The 14,024-nt window shown below is 37.2% G+C and overlaps 1 protein-coding gene across 5 annotated transcripts in view; it reads left to right on the top strand.

The window, feature by feature from the left end:
* epha7 (eph receptor A7) overlaps positions 1–14,024 on the top strand; it is a 302,889-nt gene that overhangs the window by 241,439 nt on the left and 47,426 nt on the right. For 4 of the 5 annotated variants that reach the window (XM_043685236.1, XM_043685231.1, XM_043685225.1 and 1 more), the window contains exons 6-7: positions 2,583–2,707; positions 6,463–6,631. In XM_043685236.1, coding sequence (XP_043541171.1) covers positions 2,583–2,707; positions 6,463–6,631 — 294 coding nt within the window. Of the gene's footprint in view, positions 1–2,582; positions 2,708–6,462; positions 6,632–11,896; positions 12,643–14,024 lie in introns of those variants that run through there. The other variant, XM_043685249.1, reaches the window with a different exon arrangement.

Raw genomic sequence — 14,024 nt, 5'->3', positions numbered from 1 at the left:
TTTTTAACTACCCTTTAGGCAACTAGGGATGGGCAATAATTGCTGGCCGAGCCAGTGATGTCCACATCCCATCTACAAATACAGATAAAATAAATATTATGCTATTTTTAGGATAAGTGGGTGTAAACAAATAATCTTCTTTGCTTTAAAACTCTTGATAGCTTGCTGCTAGAATTATTTTAATTGAGAAACCCTGGGTATGTGCACAAAAACATACCTCTTTTATTTCAACACTGACTGTAAAGGGAATGAATAAAGTCTGTCTGTGACAATATCCTCTGAAGTCCAAAATGAATTTTAATGGAATCCTTTAGATTTTCATTATTTCTGAAGGAAATAGCTGGATTAATTATTATTAAACTGTAGAATCAACATTGAAAACTCTTTTTCTTTCACTGTCCTTGTGAATGCTTATGCGAACAATCCCATCAATGATGTAAACAAGCGAAGAAGTAATTGGCAGAAACCCTTGCAATTACAGCAAGGAGCCTCTGTCATTGCCACCTTCTCTTTTTCATAGGACATGAATTTAACAGCGTTGTGAGTCATCAATTCATAATCCTTTTTGTCAGAAAATTGATAGCTGCCACAAGGGTGGATAACAGCACTTTAAACAATGGAAATTAACTTATCCACCCATGAGGGTTCCATTGACATGGGAGGTGGTGGGAAGGGTAAAGTGGAAGGGAGGATGTGTGGTAATCTGGGAATAATTTTGATCCTTAAATAACCCTGGGATATCCTCTTAACAATTGGGGCACATAGGTGCTGTTAAATCAAGGGTAAAGCACAGAAAAGATTTTGTAAAATTAACAAAGCCTTTTTTTAGGAATTCCCAGTTGATGTTCTCCAGTAGCGGTGTTTTGAGAGGCATTGTTATGAGATAGTGCAGTACAGTAGATTATAAGATTTTATGAAAAATTTGGGCAATCTATGTTCGTCAGAGCTATTAAATTCCCTATTGCATTGGAAAGAAGTTCTTAGTAACTCAAAATAATGTAAAACGTGTGTCCTGTTTTTCTCTTTTGCAAAAGCTTTTGGTTTGTACAAAATACCTTGTCTTGTGCTATAATAGTTTTTTTTTTGCATGAAGTACCAATTCTGCATAAAATCTGATTCCAGAAGATGGAGTGACATTGACATAGGATTTTATGTGTCATTTTTCATCGGAGTGGTTAGCAAATCCTACATGTGGTGTCTGCTATGATATGTTAGTATAGACAAAGAGTGAATAAGCCATGGCAAAATATTACATTAAAGCCAAGGTATTAAGTAAAGGCTGTAAATCTCTTGTTGCCTTTTCTCACAACAAATAAAAATAACCCAGTTAACCTTTTTTTTCTCTGATAAGAATATGCCTTACTCCATTTGTAAAACTTTATTTTTACATTTGTTTCAACCTTTTTATGTTTTTCTCTCCACCTTTATCCCTCTTTTTTTTCTATTCTACTGCACATAATACGTTCAAAATAATTTTATAAATAGCATTGCAACATGTGAGAAAAATATACCTTGCTCATTGCCACCATTTATGCTGCAGTTCATTCAATATTATGAGAGCCGTTGTATGGTACAGCATAAAATTAGAACTGTATTTAGAGCAAAATACAGTTTGATTTCTTGAAGTAATGACATTTTTATGCAGAAGATGGTTAATATACTATTTTACTGAAGATTGCAACAACAAAAATTGATAAAGGTGATAAGAGCTAAATTGCAACATTTAAATAGCTTTGAAAATTACCTCAGTTCTAACTCTTACTTCCTAATGTTAAAAATGTTATAACTAAATTTGAAAATAGCTTTTTCTGACCACCTACTGCAACTTAAATATTGTGCTAAATTCACAATATTTTCTGTTTTTTTATCTTGAGAACACAATGCAAGTCCTTCACAAAAATACCCATCAGGGGATTCAGGGTATGAGAAGTCCTGCTACTTACCCACCAGTCACTATAAGCGAGGTCCAAACAGCATTATCCCTGCTTGATAAACAGTTCTGTTAAAGGCATTGTTTTTAGCCAACAAAAAATTCCAGAACTTTCATTTTTAAAAAATGCACAAATCAAGCTCACGCATGGATAATCATGACATGTACTTCATAAAAAATCACAAATGTGTTGCCGTTATGTCTAATTATTTGAACAAGTCAGAAAGAACCCTAGAATTGAAAAAAAAATCAGTTTTAGCTGTTGGGCAATTTTGCGATGGAAATTTAATTGCGCAGAAAGAAAAACATATTTCAGAGAAATAATCCTGGCCTCTCCTCTTTCCTACAACAATAATCCCCAGGTATTTTTGTTGTTTGAATTTAAATAAATTTACATAAATTTCTCTCTAGACTACATCATGGTTTTATTCACCTCATACAAAATAATAATCTGCCCATATTTGTGCTTTAATTTAAATTTCTATTATGCCTATCAACATTAACAAGCTCTGATTTGAATATTCATAAGAGCCTCAAATGAAGTCATAAGGAAGTGTTTTATTGAAGCTGCAGGGATATGTGGCTGATTGGTTTTGATTTCAGTCTTGGATTGAGTTTTTCTAGTAATTATTAACGTTGCTTGTCCAAACAGCTCCCTCACAGGTTAGTGGCGTAGTGAAGGATAAAGTACAGCAGAGGACTGTCAATCTCTCCTGGAAGGAACCAGAGCATCCCAATGGAGTCATCACAGCATATGAAATCAAGTACTATGAAAAGGTAAGGGCTGCACGGGCACATCAATAAATAAGATCCACATTGTACCGATCCTTAAACCCTCCCAGCTAAACATTTAAGCTTTTTCCAATGCTTAATGTTAGATTTGTATTCAAAGACATCCATTATGTTGTTGATTCGGCTCAGACCTGAAACCTGTGTACTCGGTTATTACGTCTGATGGCACAAAGATTTATTTGAAAGAGCCGTGGAGCCATTCAGAAGCAAAGTTCAAACTTTTATCGCAGGCTTATGAAAACTGGTTCATCTTAATCGGAGTAAAATGCTCATTCTGTTTATGACGGCGAAAATCAGCCAGGACCACATCCTACTGCTGTTGAGAATTATCTTTGCTGAATCTCCATGAGCAGAATTTCCTCTTGTGTTTGTGGGCTCCTTATTGGGCCTGAAATACACATCCAACTCATAACTGGTTTGTTCTGGGGATTTTCAAATTCATTGTGGAGTTTGCAAGCTGCAAGGCAACGTGGGAGGAGTATGAGTTACTGACTTCACTGGTTAGAACGTGGAGTAGAGGATTTGAGTCATTATGTTGCGGCAGTACAGGACATTGATAAAGCCACTTTTGGAATATTGTGTACAATTCTGGTCCCCCTTCTATCGGAAGGATGTTGTTAAACTTCAGAGGGTGCAAAAAATATTTAAAGCTTGTTGCTGGCACTAGAGAAGTTTGAGCTGCAGGGAGAGGCTGAATAGGCTGGGACGTTTTTCCCCTGGAGCATCAGATACTGAAGGGTAACCTTCTTGAGGGGCCTGGATAGGGTGAATAGCCAAAATTGTTTTCTCAGGGTCTTGCATGCATGGAATGAGCTGCCAGAAGAAATGGTGAAGGCGAGTACAATTACATTAAAAGGCATCCAGATGTTTATATGATTGAAAAGGTTTAGAGGGGTATGTGCCACATACATGTCAAATGGAACTAGGTCAGGTTGGGAATTCTGGTCAGCATGGATGAGTTGGACTGAAGGGCCTGTTTTTGTGCTGTATGACTCTACGATTCTGTGAGTGTACCAAATCCACTAGATACAGACCTGAGGTGCTGAAATAGCAGTGGATTCAGGTGAAAATAAACTACACCTTTCACTGTCTAATTAAAAAACAACTCATTCAAGTATTTGTTCTTATGGAAAAATTAACCTGCAGTGTCTGTGACATAACCCCTCTTATTCAAAAACCCATCCAGATTAAGTTGTGTAAGAAAGCAACCATGTTTCAGAGATTTAATCAGAATGGGTTGTTGCAAACTCTAAAAATGCCAGGAGCCCCCCTGAGCAGCTGTGTGAGCTCAGTATTTCACCAGGTTATGAAACTGAGTTAAGTATTTATAATGGCCACAAGTATCAAATCATTTCAAGCCCAGAACCTCTTGAACTGAAAGAACCTGAAAAATGAGCTGATGTTTTTTTTCAAGTTCAAAGCCAATTACCACTCAATCAATTGGATGAGTCAATTTGTTGGATTTTCTTTTACCCGTTTGGAGTTCACACATTTGCCTCATGGCTGTGTGGGTTTCCAGTGACTCCTCCAGTTTCCACCATGCAGGTTAGGTGGATTGGCCATATTAAATTGCTATGATAGTGTCCAGTGATATGCAGACTAAGTGGGTTAGCCATGGTAAATGTGTCGATACAGGGATAGGGTGCAGTGCTGGGTCTGGCAGGGATGCTCTTTGGAGGGTTGGTTCAGACTCAATGGGCTGAATGGCCTCTTTTTGCATTGTAGTGATTCTGTGATTCATTTAAAACAAGCTTTCTTTTAAATAAAGTAAAGGATATCTGAACATTTTGATCATAATCTAAATCATGACAGTTGGGTTTTCTATAATACATCTCCAGGTTTGAATGCTTTAGTCATTAGGAAAAGTACTATAATGTCTGTTAACACTTTAATAATTCTGATCAATGTATTGGCCAACTTACTTTTGTAGAACAAAGTTCACCAATCAATTACTATTAAAAAAAACACATCTACACTGAAATACAACATGTAATAATGATAAATAGGGATATTTAACATGTGTCAAAGTTTCAATAATTGACTGCTTGGATGTTTCTGACTCCTCTTAACTATCTTCTACAATTCATTTGATCATTTGATGGTTATGTATTTTATCAAGTTTCCAAAACACACAGTAGCACACACAAATAGTGGAGGGAGGCAGATATCCCAATTGTGATCATAACTTCCAAAACGTGTGGACATTTCAAACCTAAGACCTACCTGAGCCAAGAAAATGACACATAAAAATGACAAAGGTGAGAACTTTTCTCCCCAGTAAAACAAATGATCAGCATTTCATGTCTCAATTCCTGTCTCCACTGGGAGATCAACATCTGACCACATACTGGGTGAGAATAGTACAGTATTTGGTTTTATGACTCACCTGCCCAACCCATATCTTAAACAACTAATAATAGACTTTATTTATGGTCACTTGTTGTAGTATAACAGCTTAGGGTCTACATCCTAGTGAACTTATTTTCTCATGTATCTCCAGACAATGAACTCTGCCACCTTCCCTTTATTTTCAGGAGGAGTTGTTTACTCGCCTTCCTTAACATTTTATTCTGAAATGTGGTAATTTCTGTTTTAAGGGGGTAGAGGTGCAACATGCACAAGTAGGACAAAAGAGAAAACTATGATAAGAAACAAATCTCCATTGGCAATCATTACAGATTATGTGAGGCAAACTCACTCAGTGCTACTTTACACAATATCACTTAGAAATTTAAAAATAAATATTAAAGAACTCTCACCTGCATCATTAAATTTCCTTGTGTATGTGAATGTGGTACCATATTCTGGAGAGAGATTTTATTATGGTCAAAATTTCAATTCCTTGGAAAAAGCACAGCTTTTGAAGATAATGCTGGTAACTGATGTGGGGCGTTACTTGCATGCATATGAAAGCTAGTTCAAAGCCTAAGGTTGATGTCGATAGACAGTCATAGATGTGAGAGGGAGATGAAGTTTGAGATTCCAACTCTGAACAAAGACAGCAGCCAGGTTAAAAAAAATTATCATAACATTGTGATTGATAAAAGCTGTATCAGTTCAATGATATCACCTAGCTGCAACAGAAAATTGGTATCTAACCTTTCAGACATTAACAAATCATACTGTAATAGCAGATACTGACTGATATACCAATAACAAATCTCCAGGGAGAAATTCCACCTGGCAGCAAAATGGTACTCTCACTCCCTCCACAGCAGTAAATGTCTTTTCTCTACAAAGTGGAAAGCATTCACTTTGAAGCTGGTTTTTGTTGTGCTGATGAAGTGATAAAAATGAATTAGTTCTGGAACTAGAAACTGGAGTTGAATTATGTGTATTTAACAGAGTTTATTTGAAAGCTGTGTTCTTCTTTTAGAGAGATTTAATCAGAACAAAGATTAAAGTATGAAAATAATAGACTGGAATAAGCTTTTAAAAAACCTATTTTAACAAGATTGAGTGCAGTGGATTCCCAGGCTAAATTTCAAAGGCTATAGTTTGATCACAAAGGTTTAGGTGATGCAAGCCCTGGTGGTTTCTGAGTGTTATTTGAATTTTTCAATTAATTATAGAACCTTTAACTCATTCGTGTATGTTCTGTTATGTATGTTGTGTACTCATGTAGTATGTTTAAAAAAAAACATTCATTTTGTTAATGCAGTGACTCCAAAATTATAAACACTGTCTCCCCCTTTTTGAAATCTTGCTGCAGCCTTAAATACAAGTTATTTGTTTTCCAGAATCTAAAAGAACGGACTTATTCCACAGTCAAAGCTACCTCAACATCAACTACCATCAATAACCTGAAACCAGGCACAGCCTACATATTCCAGATCCGAGCATTCACCACAGCTGGCTATGGGAACTACAGTCCTAGGCTGGAGGTCTTAACCCTTGAGGAGAGTACAGGTAAGAGATGTGACATGTATTTCCTTCTGCGTTTTCAGGCAGGGAAATGTACTCACAACAGACTCAACCTGATTCAAAATTTGTAGTAAGGGAAAGTAAAAGATAACAAAAACAGAAATTGCTAGAGAAACTCAGCTAGCCTGGCAGCATTCACAGAAAGAAAACAGAGTTAATGTTTTCAACTCCAGTGACTCTGCTTAAGACCTTCAGTTGTGAAGAAGTGTCACTGAACTCAGAATGTTAACCGTGGTTTCTCTCCACACATGCTGCCAGTCCTGCCAAGTTTCTCCAGCAATTTCTGTTTTTGTTTTCTTTCAGATTTCCAGCAGCTACAGTTCTTTGTTTTATTTTAAACAAAAGGTAAGTTATCCCAGACTGCTTCATTGCCAGCTTCATCCCAACAATGGCAGGTTATTTTCTGGCTAATCATGATTTTGTACAGCTATTAGAAGCAAAAGGAAGAACAGAAGAGAATTGCATTGGGAAAGGATACTACACTGTCTGTAAGTTCCCCCACAAATGATTTAGAGCTTGCCACATCATTGAATTCTTAGACTTTAATGTTAAGTGCATATGTACCAATGATATGCGTAAACAAAGGGATGAGAACCTGAAATCCAAATATGGAAAGTTAGGAAATAAATTAAAAATCAGGACCTCAAATCTAGTAATCTCGGGAATACTCCCAGTGCCACTGGAATAAAAGGATAGGTCAGATGAATGTATAGCTGGAGAAGTGGTGCACCAGGGAGGGGTTTAGGTTCTAGAGGCCTTTGGACCGATTCTGGGGAAGGTGGGATCTGAACAAGCCTGACAGTCTGTGCCTGAACAGAACGAGGACAAATATTCTCATGGGGATAAATATTCTTTTACTAGTTCAGTTAGAGAGGTTTAAAATAGTATGGTGGGGGAGATTGATTAGATTCCCTACACTGTAGAAACAGGCCCTCTGGCCCTACAAGTCCACACCAACCTTCCAAAGAGTAACTCCCCCCGACTAATGCACCTAACACTATGGGCAATTTAGCATGGCCAATTCACCTAACCTGTACATCTTTTGGATTGTGGGAGGAAACCAAAGCACCTGGAGGAAACCCACACAAACATGGAGAGAATGTGCAAACTCCACATGGACAGTCACCCGAGGCTGGAATTGAACCTGGGTACCTGGTGTTGTGAGGCAGCAGTGCTAAATACTGAGCCGTCATGTCAATGGGGACCAAAGTGTAGGCTTAGATGGATCAGATTCAGATCAGGAGACAGGAGTTGGCACATTAGTTACTGGTGAGATCAGCAACTTAGAAAGACAAAAGAAACAAGGATTAAAAAGCATCCAGCACAAGAAATTGACGGGATTAAGCTGTTGATATTTCAAGGCAAGGAGTGTTACAAACAAGGACGATGAATTAAGGGCACAGACAATCACATGGCAGCACAATGTTGTTGCTACAGTGAAAACCTGGCCAAAAAGAGGAACTAAATGGACAGCTGAATGTCCCTGGGTACAGATTTTCTTGGCAGGATAGTGTGGGTGACAAAAAGGAGATGGTGCACAAGTATTGGTTAAAGAATTGGTTAAGGTTTGGAGAAGGGATAGTAAACAGACCAGGTTATCACATGAGGCTTTATGGGTGAGCTTAGGAATAAAAAAGGAGCATTCACACTACTAGGAATATACTGTAGACCCCTAAATATTGAGAAGGAGAGAGAAGGACATCTATGCAGACAAATGTCTGCCTGTAGGAATAAGTGGGCAGTGATAGTAGGAGACATTAGTGATCCCAATATCAACTGGGTTTCAGACAATATAAGGCATATTGAGGTTGAAAAATTCATGTACCGAGTCCATGAAATTTTTGTAAACAATATGTGACAAGCCCAATGAGAGGAGATACAATTCTAGATTTAGCTTTGGAAAATAAAGATGGGAAAGTGGCAGTGGGGGGCAACCATACTGGGGATCGTGACCACAATTCAATTAGATCTAGCATTATTATGGGAAAGGAAAGAGATAAATCAGGAGTAAAAGTTTTAAACTGGGGGAAGGCACATTTAACAAATTTGAGAAATGATTTGGCTGAGGTGGAGTGGATAGGACTGCTAAAGAATAAATTAGTGTTAAACCAATGGGAGGCACAAAAAAGTGAAATACTTAGAGCACAAAGCAGACATGTCCCCTCCAAAGATAGGAATGGTATTTCCAAATCTACATCCCTGTGGTTGTTGAGAGAAAATACAAAGGAGAATTAGACAGAAAATTAATCTTATGATCATCACAAAAATCTCAACATTGTAGATAGCCAAGAGTAGTATAGAAAGTACAGGGATGAAGTGAGAAAAGAAAGAAGGAAATCAAAAGGAGGGCATGAAAAAGTGTTAGCAATCAACATCTGGGAAATCCCAGAGATATTTTACCAGTAGATAAAGAGCACAAGATAGTTAAGGAAAAAAGTAGGACCTGTCAGAGGTCAAGAAGGAAACTTGCGTGAAGATGCAAAGGACATGGGAAGAATTTTTGAATTCTTTGTCTCCACAAAGGAAAGGGATGCTGTAGCTATGATGTAGATTTTAGTAATCTAAGAGAAACAGTATGAAAAATAAGACAAAATAATCATAGTAAGAGAGGAAGTGTTAGATCAGTTGGGATCCTTGATGTTGCCAGGACTGGCTAGATTATTCCCGAGAATATTGAAGGAGGTCAGGGAGGAAATAGCAGATGCTGTGAAGATTATTTCTCAATTTTCACTAGACACAGGTGAAGTGCCAGAGGACTAAAGGAACGCGAATGTGGTTCCATTGTTTAAAAAAGGTACAAAGGAAATGCCAAATGTTGATAGTCGTGCTAATCTTACTTTGGTAGTGGGCAAATTGCTAGAAGCAGTCCTGAGAGATCAGATAACCTGTCATTTTGAAAGGCATGGATTAGTCAGGGATAGTCAGCATGGATTGGTTAAGGGAAGGTCATACCTAACAAATTTGATTGAATTATTTAAGGAAGTGACAAGGAGGATCGATTAGGGTACTGCAATGAATGTTATCTACATGGATTTTAGAAAAACATTTGACAAAACCCCACATGGTAAACTGGTCAAAAAAGTAAAACCCCAGGGGATGCAGGGTAATGTGTCAAATTCAATCCAAAATTGGCTTAGTGACAGGAAACAAAGGGAATGGTCAATGGCTGCCAGTTGGAAAGCTGTTTCAAGTGATATTCTGCAGGGCTTGGTGCTGAAACTCCTGCTGTTTGTTTTATACATTAATGATTCTGATTTGAACGTGGGGAGTACATTTGGGAAGTTTGCAAACAACACAAAAATTGGCCATGTAGTGGATAGTGTAGAGGATAGCTGTAAGCTCCAAAATGATGTAATGAGTAGGTGGAGTGGACAGGCAAGTGGTAGATGAAATTTAACTCTGATTAGTGTGATGTAATGCATTTAGGGAGGTCAAACAGTAAAATGGAATACACAATAAATGAGAATATACTGAGAGGCGTCAATGGGATGAGAGATCGAGGTGTGCAAGTGCACAGGTTCCTAAAGATAGCGGTACATTTAGACAGGTTGTAAAGCTGGCATATGGAATGCTGTCCTTCATTGGCAGAAATATAGGGACATAGTGATGAAACTGGTGAGGCTAAGATTGCAGTATTGTGTGCAGTTCTGGTCACCTCATTACAGGAAGGACATAATCGCTAGAACATAGAAAAGTATAGCACAGAACAGGCCCTTTGCCCCACGATGTTGTGCCGAGGTTAAACCTGAGTTAATCTGGAGAGAGTGCAAAGAAGATTTACTAGAATGTTGCCAGGGCTGAAGAAATTGGAGAGGTTCATGTTGTTTTTCTTGAAACAGAGAAGGCTGAGGATTGACACATTTGTGGTATACAAAATTGTAAGGGGTAAAGATACAGTAGACAGGAGGGACCTGTTTCACTTGGCAGAGAATTGAAAATCTGAGGGCCATAGATTCAAGCTAAGTGGCAGAAGGATTAGGAGGGACGTTTGAAATATAAACTCTGCATCAGACATGTATTGGTCTAATTCTGTGTCTCAGGATTCAGTGTAATGGTCCTGATGGTTATTCAGTGCCCATTATAGAAGGATATATCTGTGAATATTGCATGGAGAAGGGTTTGGGTTGACTATGAGACAGTCATTGGTTGAAACTCACTGAGAAGTCTCACAAATCCAGCAAATGTGTTGTCTAATCCCCAGCTTCTAATGACAGCCAGATTGCAACTGGGGCCTAAGAAACTATGATTAAGAAAAAGAATCCGCAACATTAAGGGAAAGGCATGAATGTTGTTTTTCAAACATAGCAGATTTCTTTATGGGGTGCTGCTGCTGAAAGGTGGTGAACAGAATTTCATTGAATAGTTCATTACATACACAATCCTGAAGAAGAGTCAGAGTGGACTTGAAACATTAACTCTGTTCTCTTTCCAAAGATGCTGCTAGACATGCTGAGTTTCTGCAACATTCTCTGTGTTTGGTTCATTACATAAGGTCATCTTAATCAGATCAACATACCTTGTCTCAGCTCTGAACCTGTGCAATCATATGAAAGAGCCACGAATTGAAAGGTTTAAATTTTTCTTTCTCGTCAGCTTAACAATGAGTTCAGCAAGCGTGGTTTTAGTTTTATTTCAGACTTCACCAAAAGTCATCTTCTATTGGCTAGTAAAAGATGATTTAATTTCAATGAATAATAAACATGACAAATGATACCCAATTTTTCTAGTTAAATATGATAGTGATTGCTACATCATACCTATGCTGTTCTATTGTTATGACCGCAGCTGATGGAAATACTGGACAAGCTGGATCCCAGAATGAACTATGGCTTGATAAATCAATGTATAATTTTTGCAACTCATTAACATGATGGTTAATCACTGAAACATTCTTATGAGGTTAGAGATGTTCTTTAATAGCAGACTATTAATTTATTATAAAGACAAGAGAGAAAATAAAGCAATATATCTAGAACAGTTAGAAAGGTATGAACACACAGGGAAACAGATTTTAACCTGTTTCTCAATTTCCCCTTTATGAAAGATATAATTCAATAGAGATAACACTCCTGTCTTAACTGTAAGGTTTACGTAATTGACTCCTCCCAGGTTATTTTCCTTGAACTATGGAGATAAGTTTGCCATTCCTTGTGGAGGCTTCTGGCATGAATCTTTCACTGTTCTGATAGCCTAAAGTTTTCCAGTTTTAGCAACTTGAAAATTTCCATCTAAACTCTCCTCTTTTGAAAGTTCTTCAAACAACCATACTTTGGCTAGTGAGACTGATTTCCCTGAACCAAAAGCTTGATTCTTCTGATCAAAGAAACAATTCTTCCATCTGAACTGACCTCCAGATTCTTCTGAGCCAAGACCTGAACCCTGTGTTCTGAAGTCACAACTAAACCACTGACTTTCTGGGCTGTTATGAACTCAGCAATATAAACTTTCCATCTGTTAACACTCCAGATGTTCTGCCAGAAACATGCTTTCTTGGAACTGATGCCTAGAAGTCACTGGTCCAAAATACTTTCTGACCTGCTTTTAAAAAATGCCTTTTGAGAACCAAAGCATGTTGACCTGCCTTGTACCCTTTTCATTATGCTTTACTGTTTAAGAAATGCCGACTACAGTATAGATAAATAATTTTGTTAGATACCAATTTTTGGTGCTAAGTCTGCTATGATATGCCAAGTAAATTGTATGCATTAGAAATGCTCTATAAATTGACTATTACAAATACTGTTCACATATTGATTCTTATCTGAATTGAAAAAAAGCTACTACATGCTTGTTATTATTTGAACAATATTATGTAGATACTAACAGTGCTATTTAGTATAGACCTATATTGACTCTGCCAAAGGGTGTATATTGACTGTGCTAGTTTATGTTAACTGTTATGTAAGTTGAGCATGCTGTCGAACTCTGATATTATGTTTGCATGTGACTGATAATACACTGCTTATTAATAACTGCTGACTTTAACACTTGTTTACATTGCATAATGACGATACATGCTGAAAATGCTGTTATATGTTGTACTAACATTGTTGTTATATATTGAATGTATATGGTGTGATATGCATCTTTAGCAATGATTAAATTTTCAATGTCTTGTATTATATGTACTAATTAGTGCTGATAGTAACTTGCTGCATTGTACACTGCAGATACAATTTTATTATCCTGGTGGTATGATAATATATATTGTTATTACTGTTAAAGGCTGGTCGTATTATGTGACAGATTTTAAGTGTTATTGCAACATGATTGTTTTGGAGGACACGTGTTGACCATTTTTCTGTGGTCAGCAGTGCATTATTCACTTGATGAATTTGTTTTGGTTAGACCAAAATCACTAATATTTCAATGTGATCCTCATGATCAGAAATAATAACTGTTAATAAAAGAATAATTACTATAGTAATTGAAAGTAGTTAACCGAAACTAAATACCCGTCAGGTATGAGGAAGTGATTTCAAGGCTGTGGTCTTGTTAGAATTTTAAAGCAGTTTCTCTCAGTCACTGACTCAATGTGATTATTGTCTTAGTTCTCATTAACTTGTATTTAATTCACATATGCAGTTAAACATTATGGGAATGGTTTTGGAGCAGTTTTAAGATAAAGCAATTATTGTATGTCTCAGTACTTCTTCCCTCTGAGTGCCTTACATTTTCCTTTTTATACCTTTCAATGACATTATCATTTTATGCAAATTCCTTGCCTGGTTTCCTTTTTTTATGCTAATTGTTAAGTGGAAGGACTACTTGTGAATATTAAATCAGTTACCAACAATGTCATTGTTGCACAATGACAACAAGAAAGGGAATGGTTAAACATTGTTTAATTAAGGTTTCCAAATGAATGTAATTGATTCCTGCCTAACTAAGCTATAATTTCCCCGAGCACGAGTTTTTTTTCCTATGGGCACCCTTCATCTCACACCAACATAAGTAGATTAACTCAGTAATTTTCTAATCTTGCCTCAAGCTCAACCTTCACCTGTAGTGTTAAGGTCAGCCCATTTGGGATCAAAACTTTCCAGAAAGCCCTGAAGATTTCATTGATGTCGTCTTTTCTAGTATTGCAATACACTTACACAGGGGCATATTATTAGCTTTCTGATCAGTTTAGATTCTCTTAATTAGATAACATTGTTGTAATTGCGGTGCTTATGATAAGTGCAGTACTTCATTACTCTCTGGCACTTATTCTTCTCCTTGCAATCAACCTAAACGAAGAACTGGGAATTTAAGATTCAGTATCGATGGCTAGCAGTTAAAGGTAGTAAGTAATCATTTCATCTGTGATTGAAGCTTTGGGGCCTCTAGCTAGATTTCTACAATAGTTAGCTGGCACCAGTTGGACTGACTTGTT

Source organism: Chiloscyllium plagiosum, chromosome 3, assembly GCF_004010195.1.
Source record: "Chiloscyllium plagiosum isolate BGI_BamShark_2017 chromosome 3, ASM401019v2, whole genome shotgun sequence".
Lineage (NCBI taxonomy): Eukaryota > Metazoa > Chordata > Chondrichthyes > Orectolobiformes > Hemiscylliidae > Chiloscyllium > Chiloscyllium plagiosum.
Note: the sequence above shows the minus strand (reverse complement) of the source record. Positions and strands in the feature narration are given on the sequence as shown.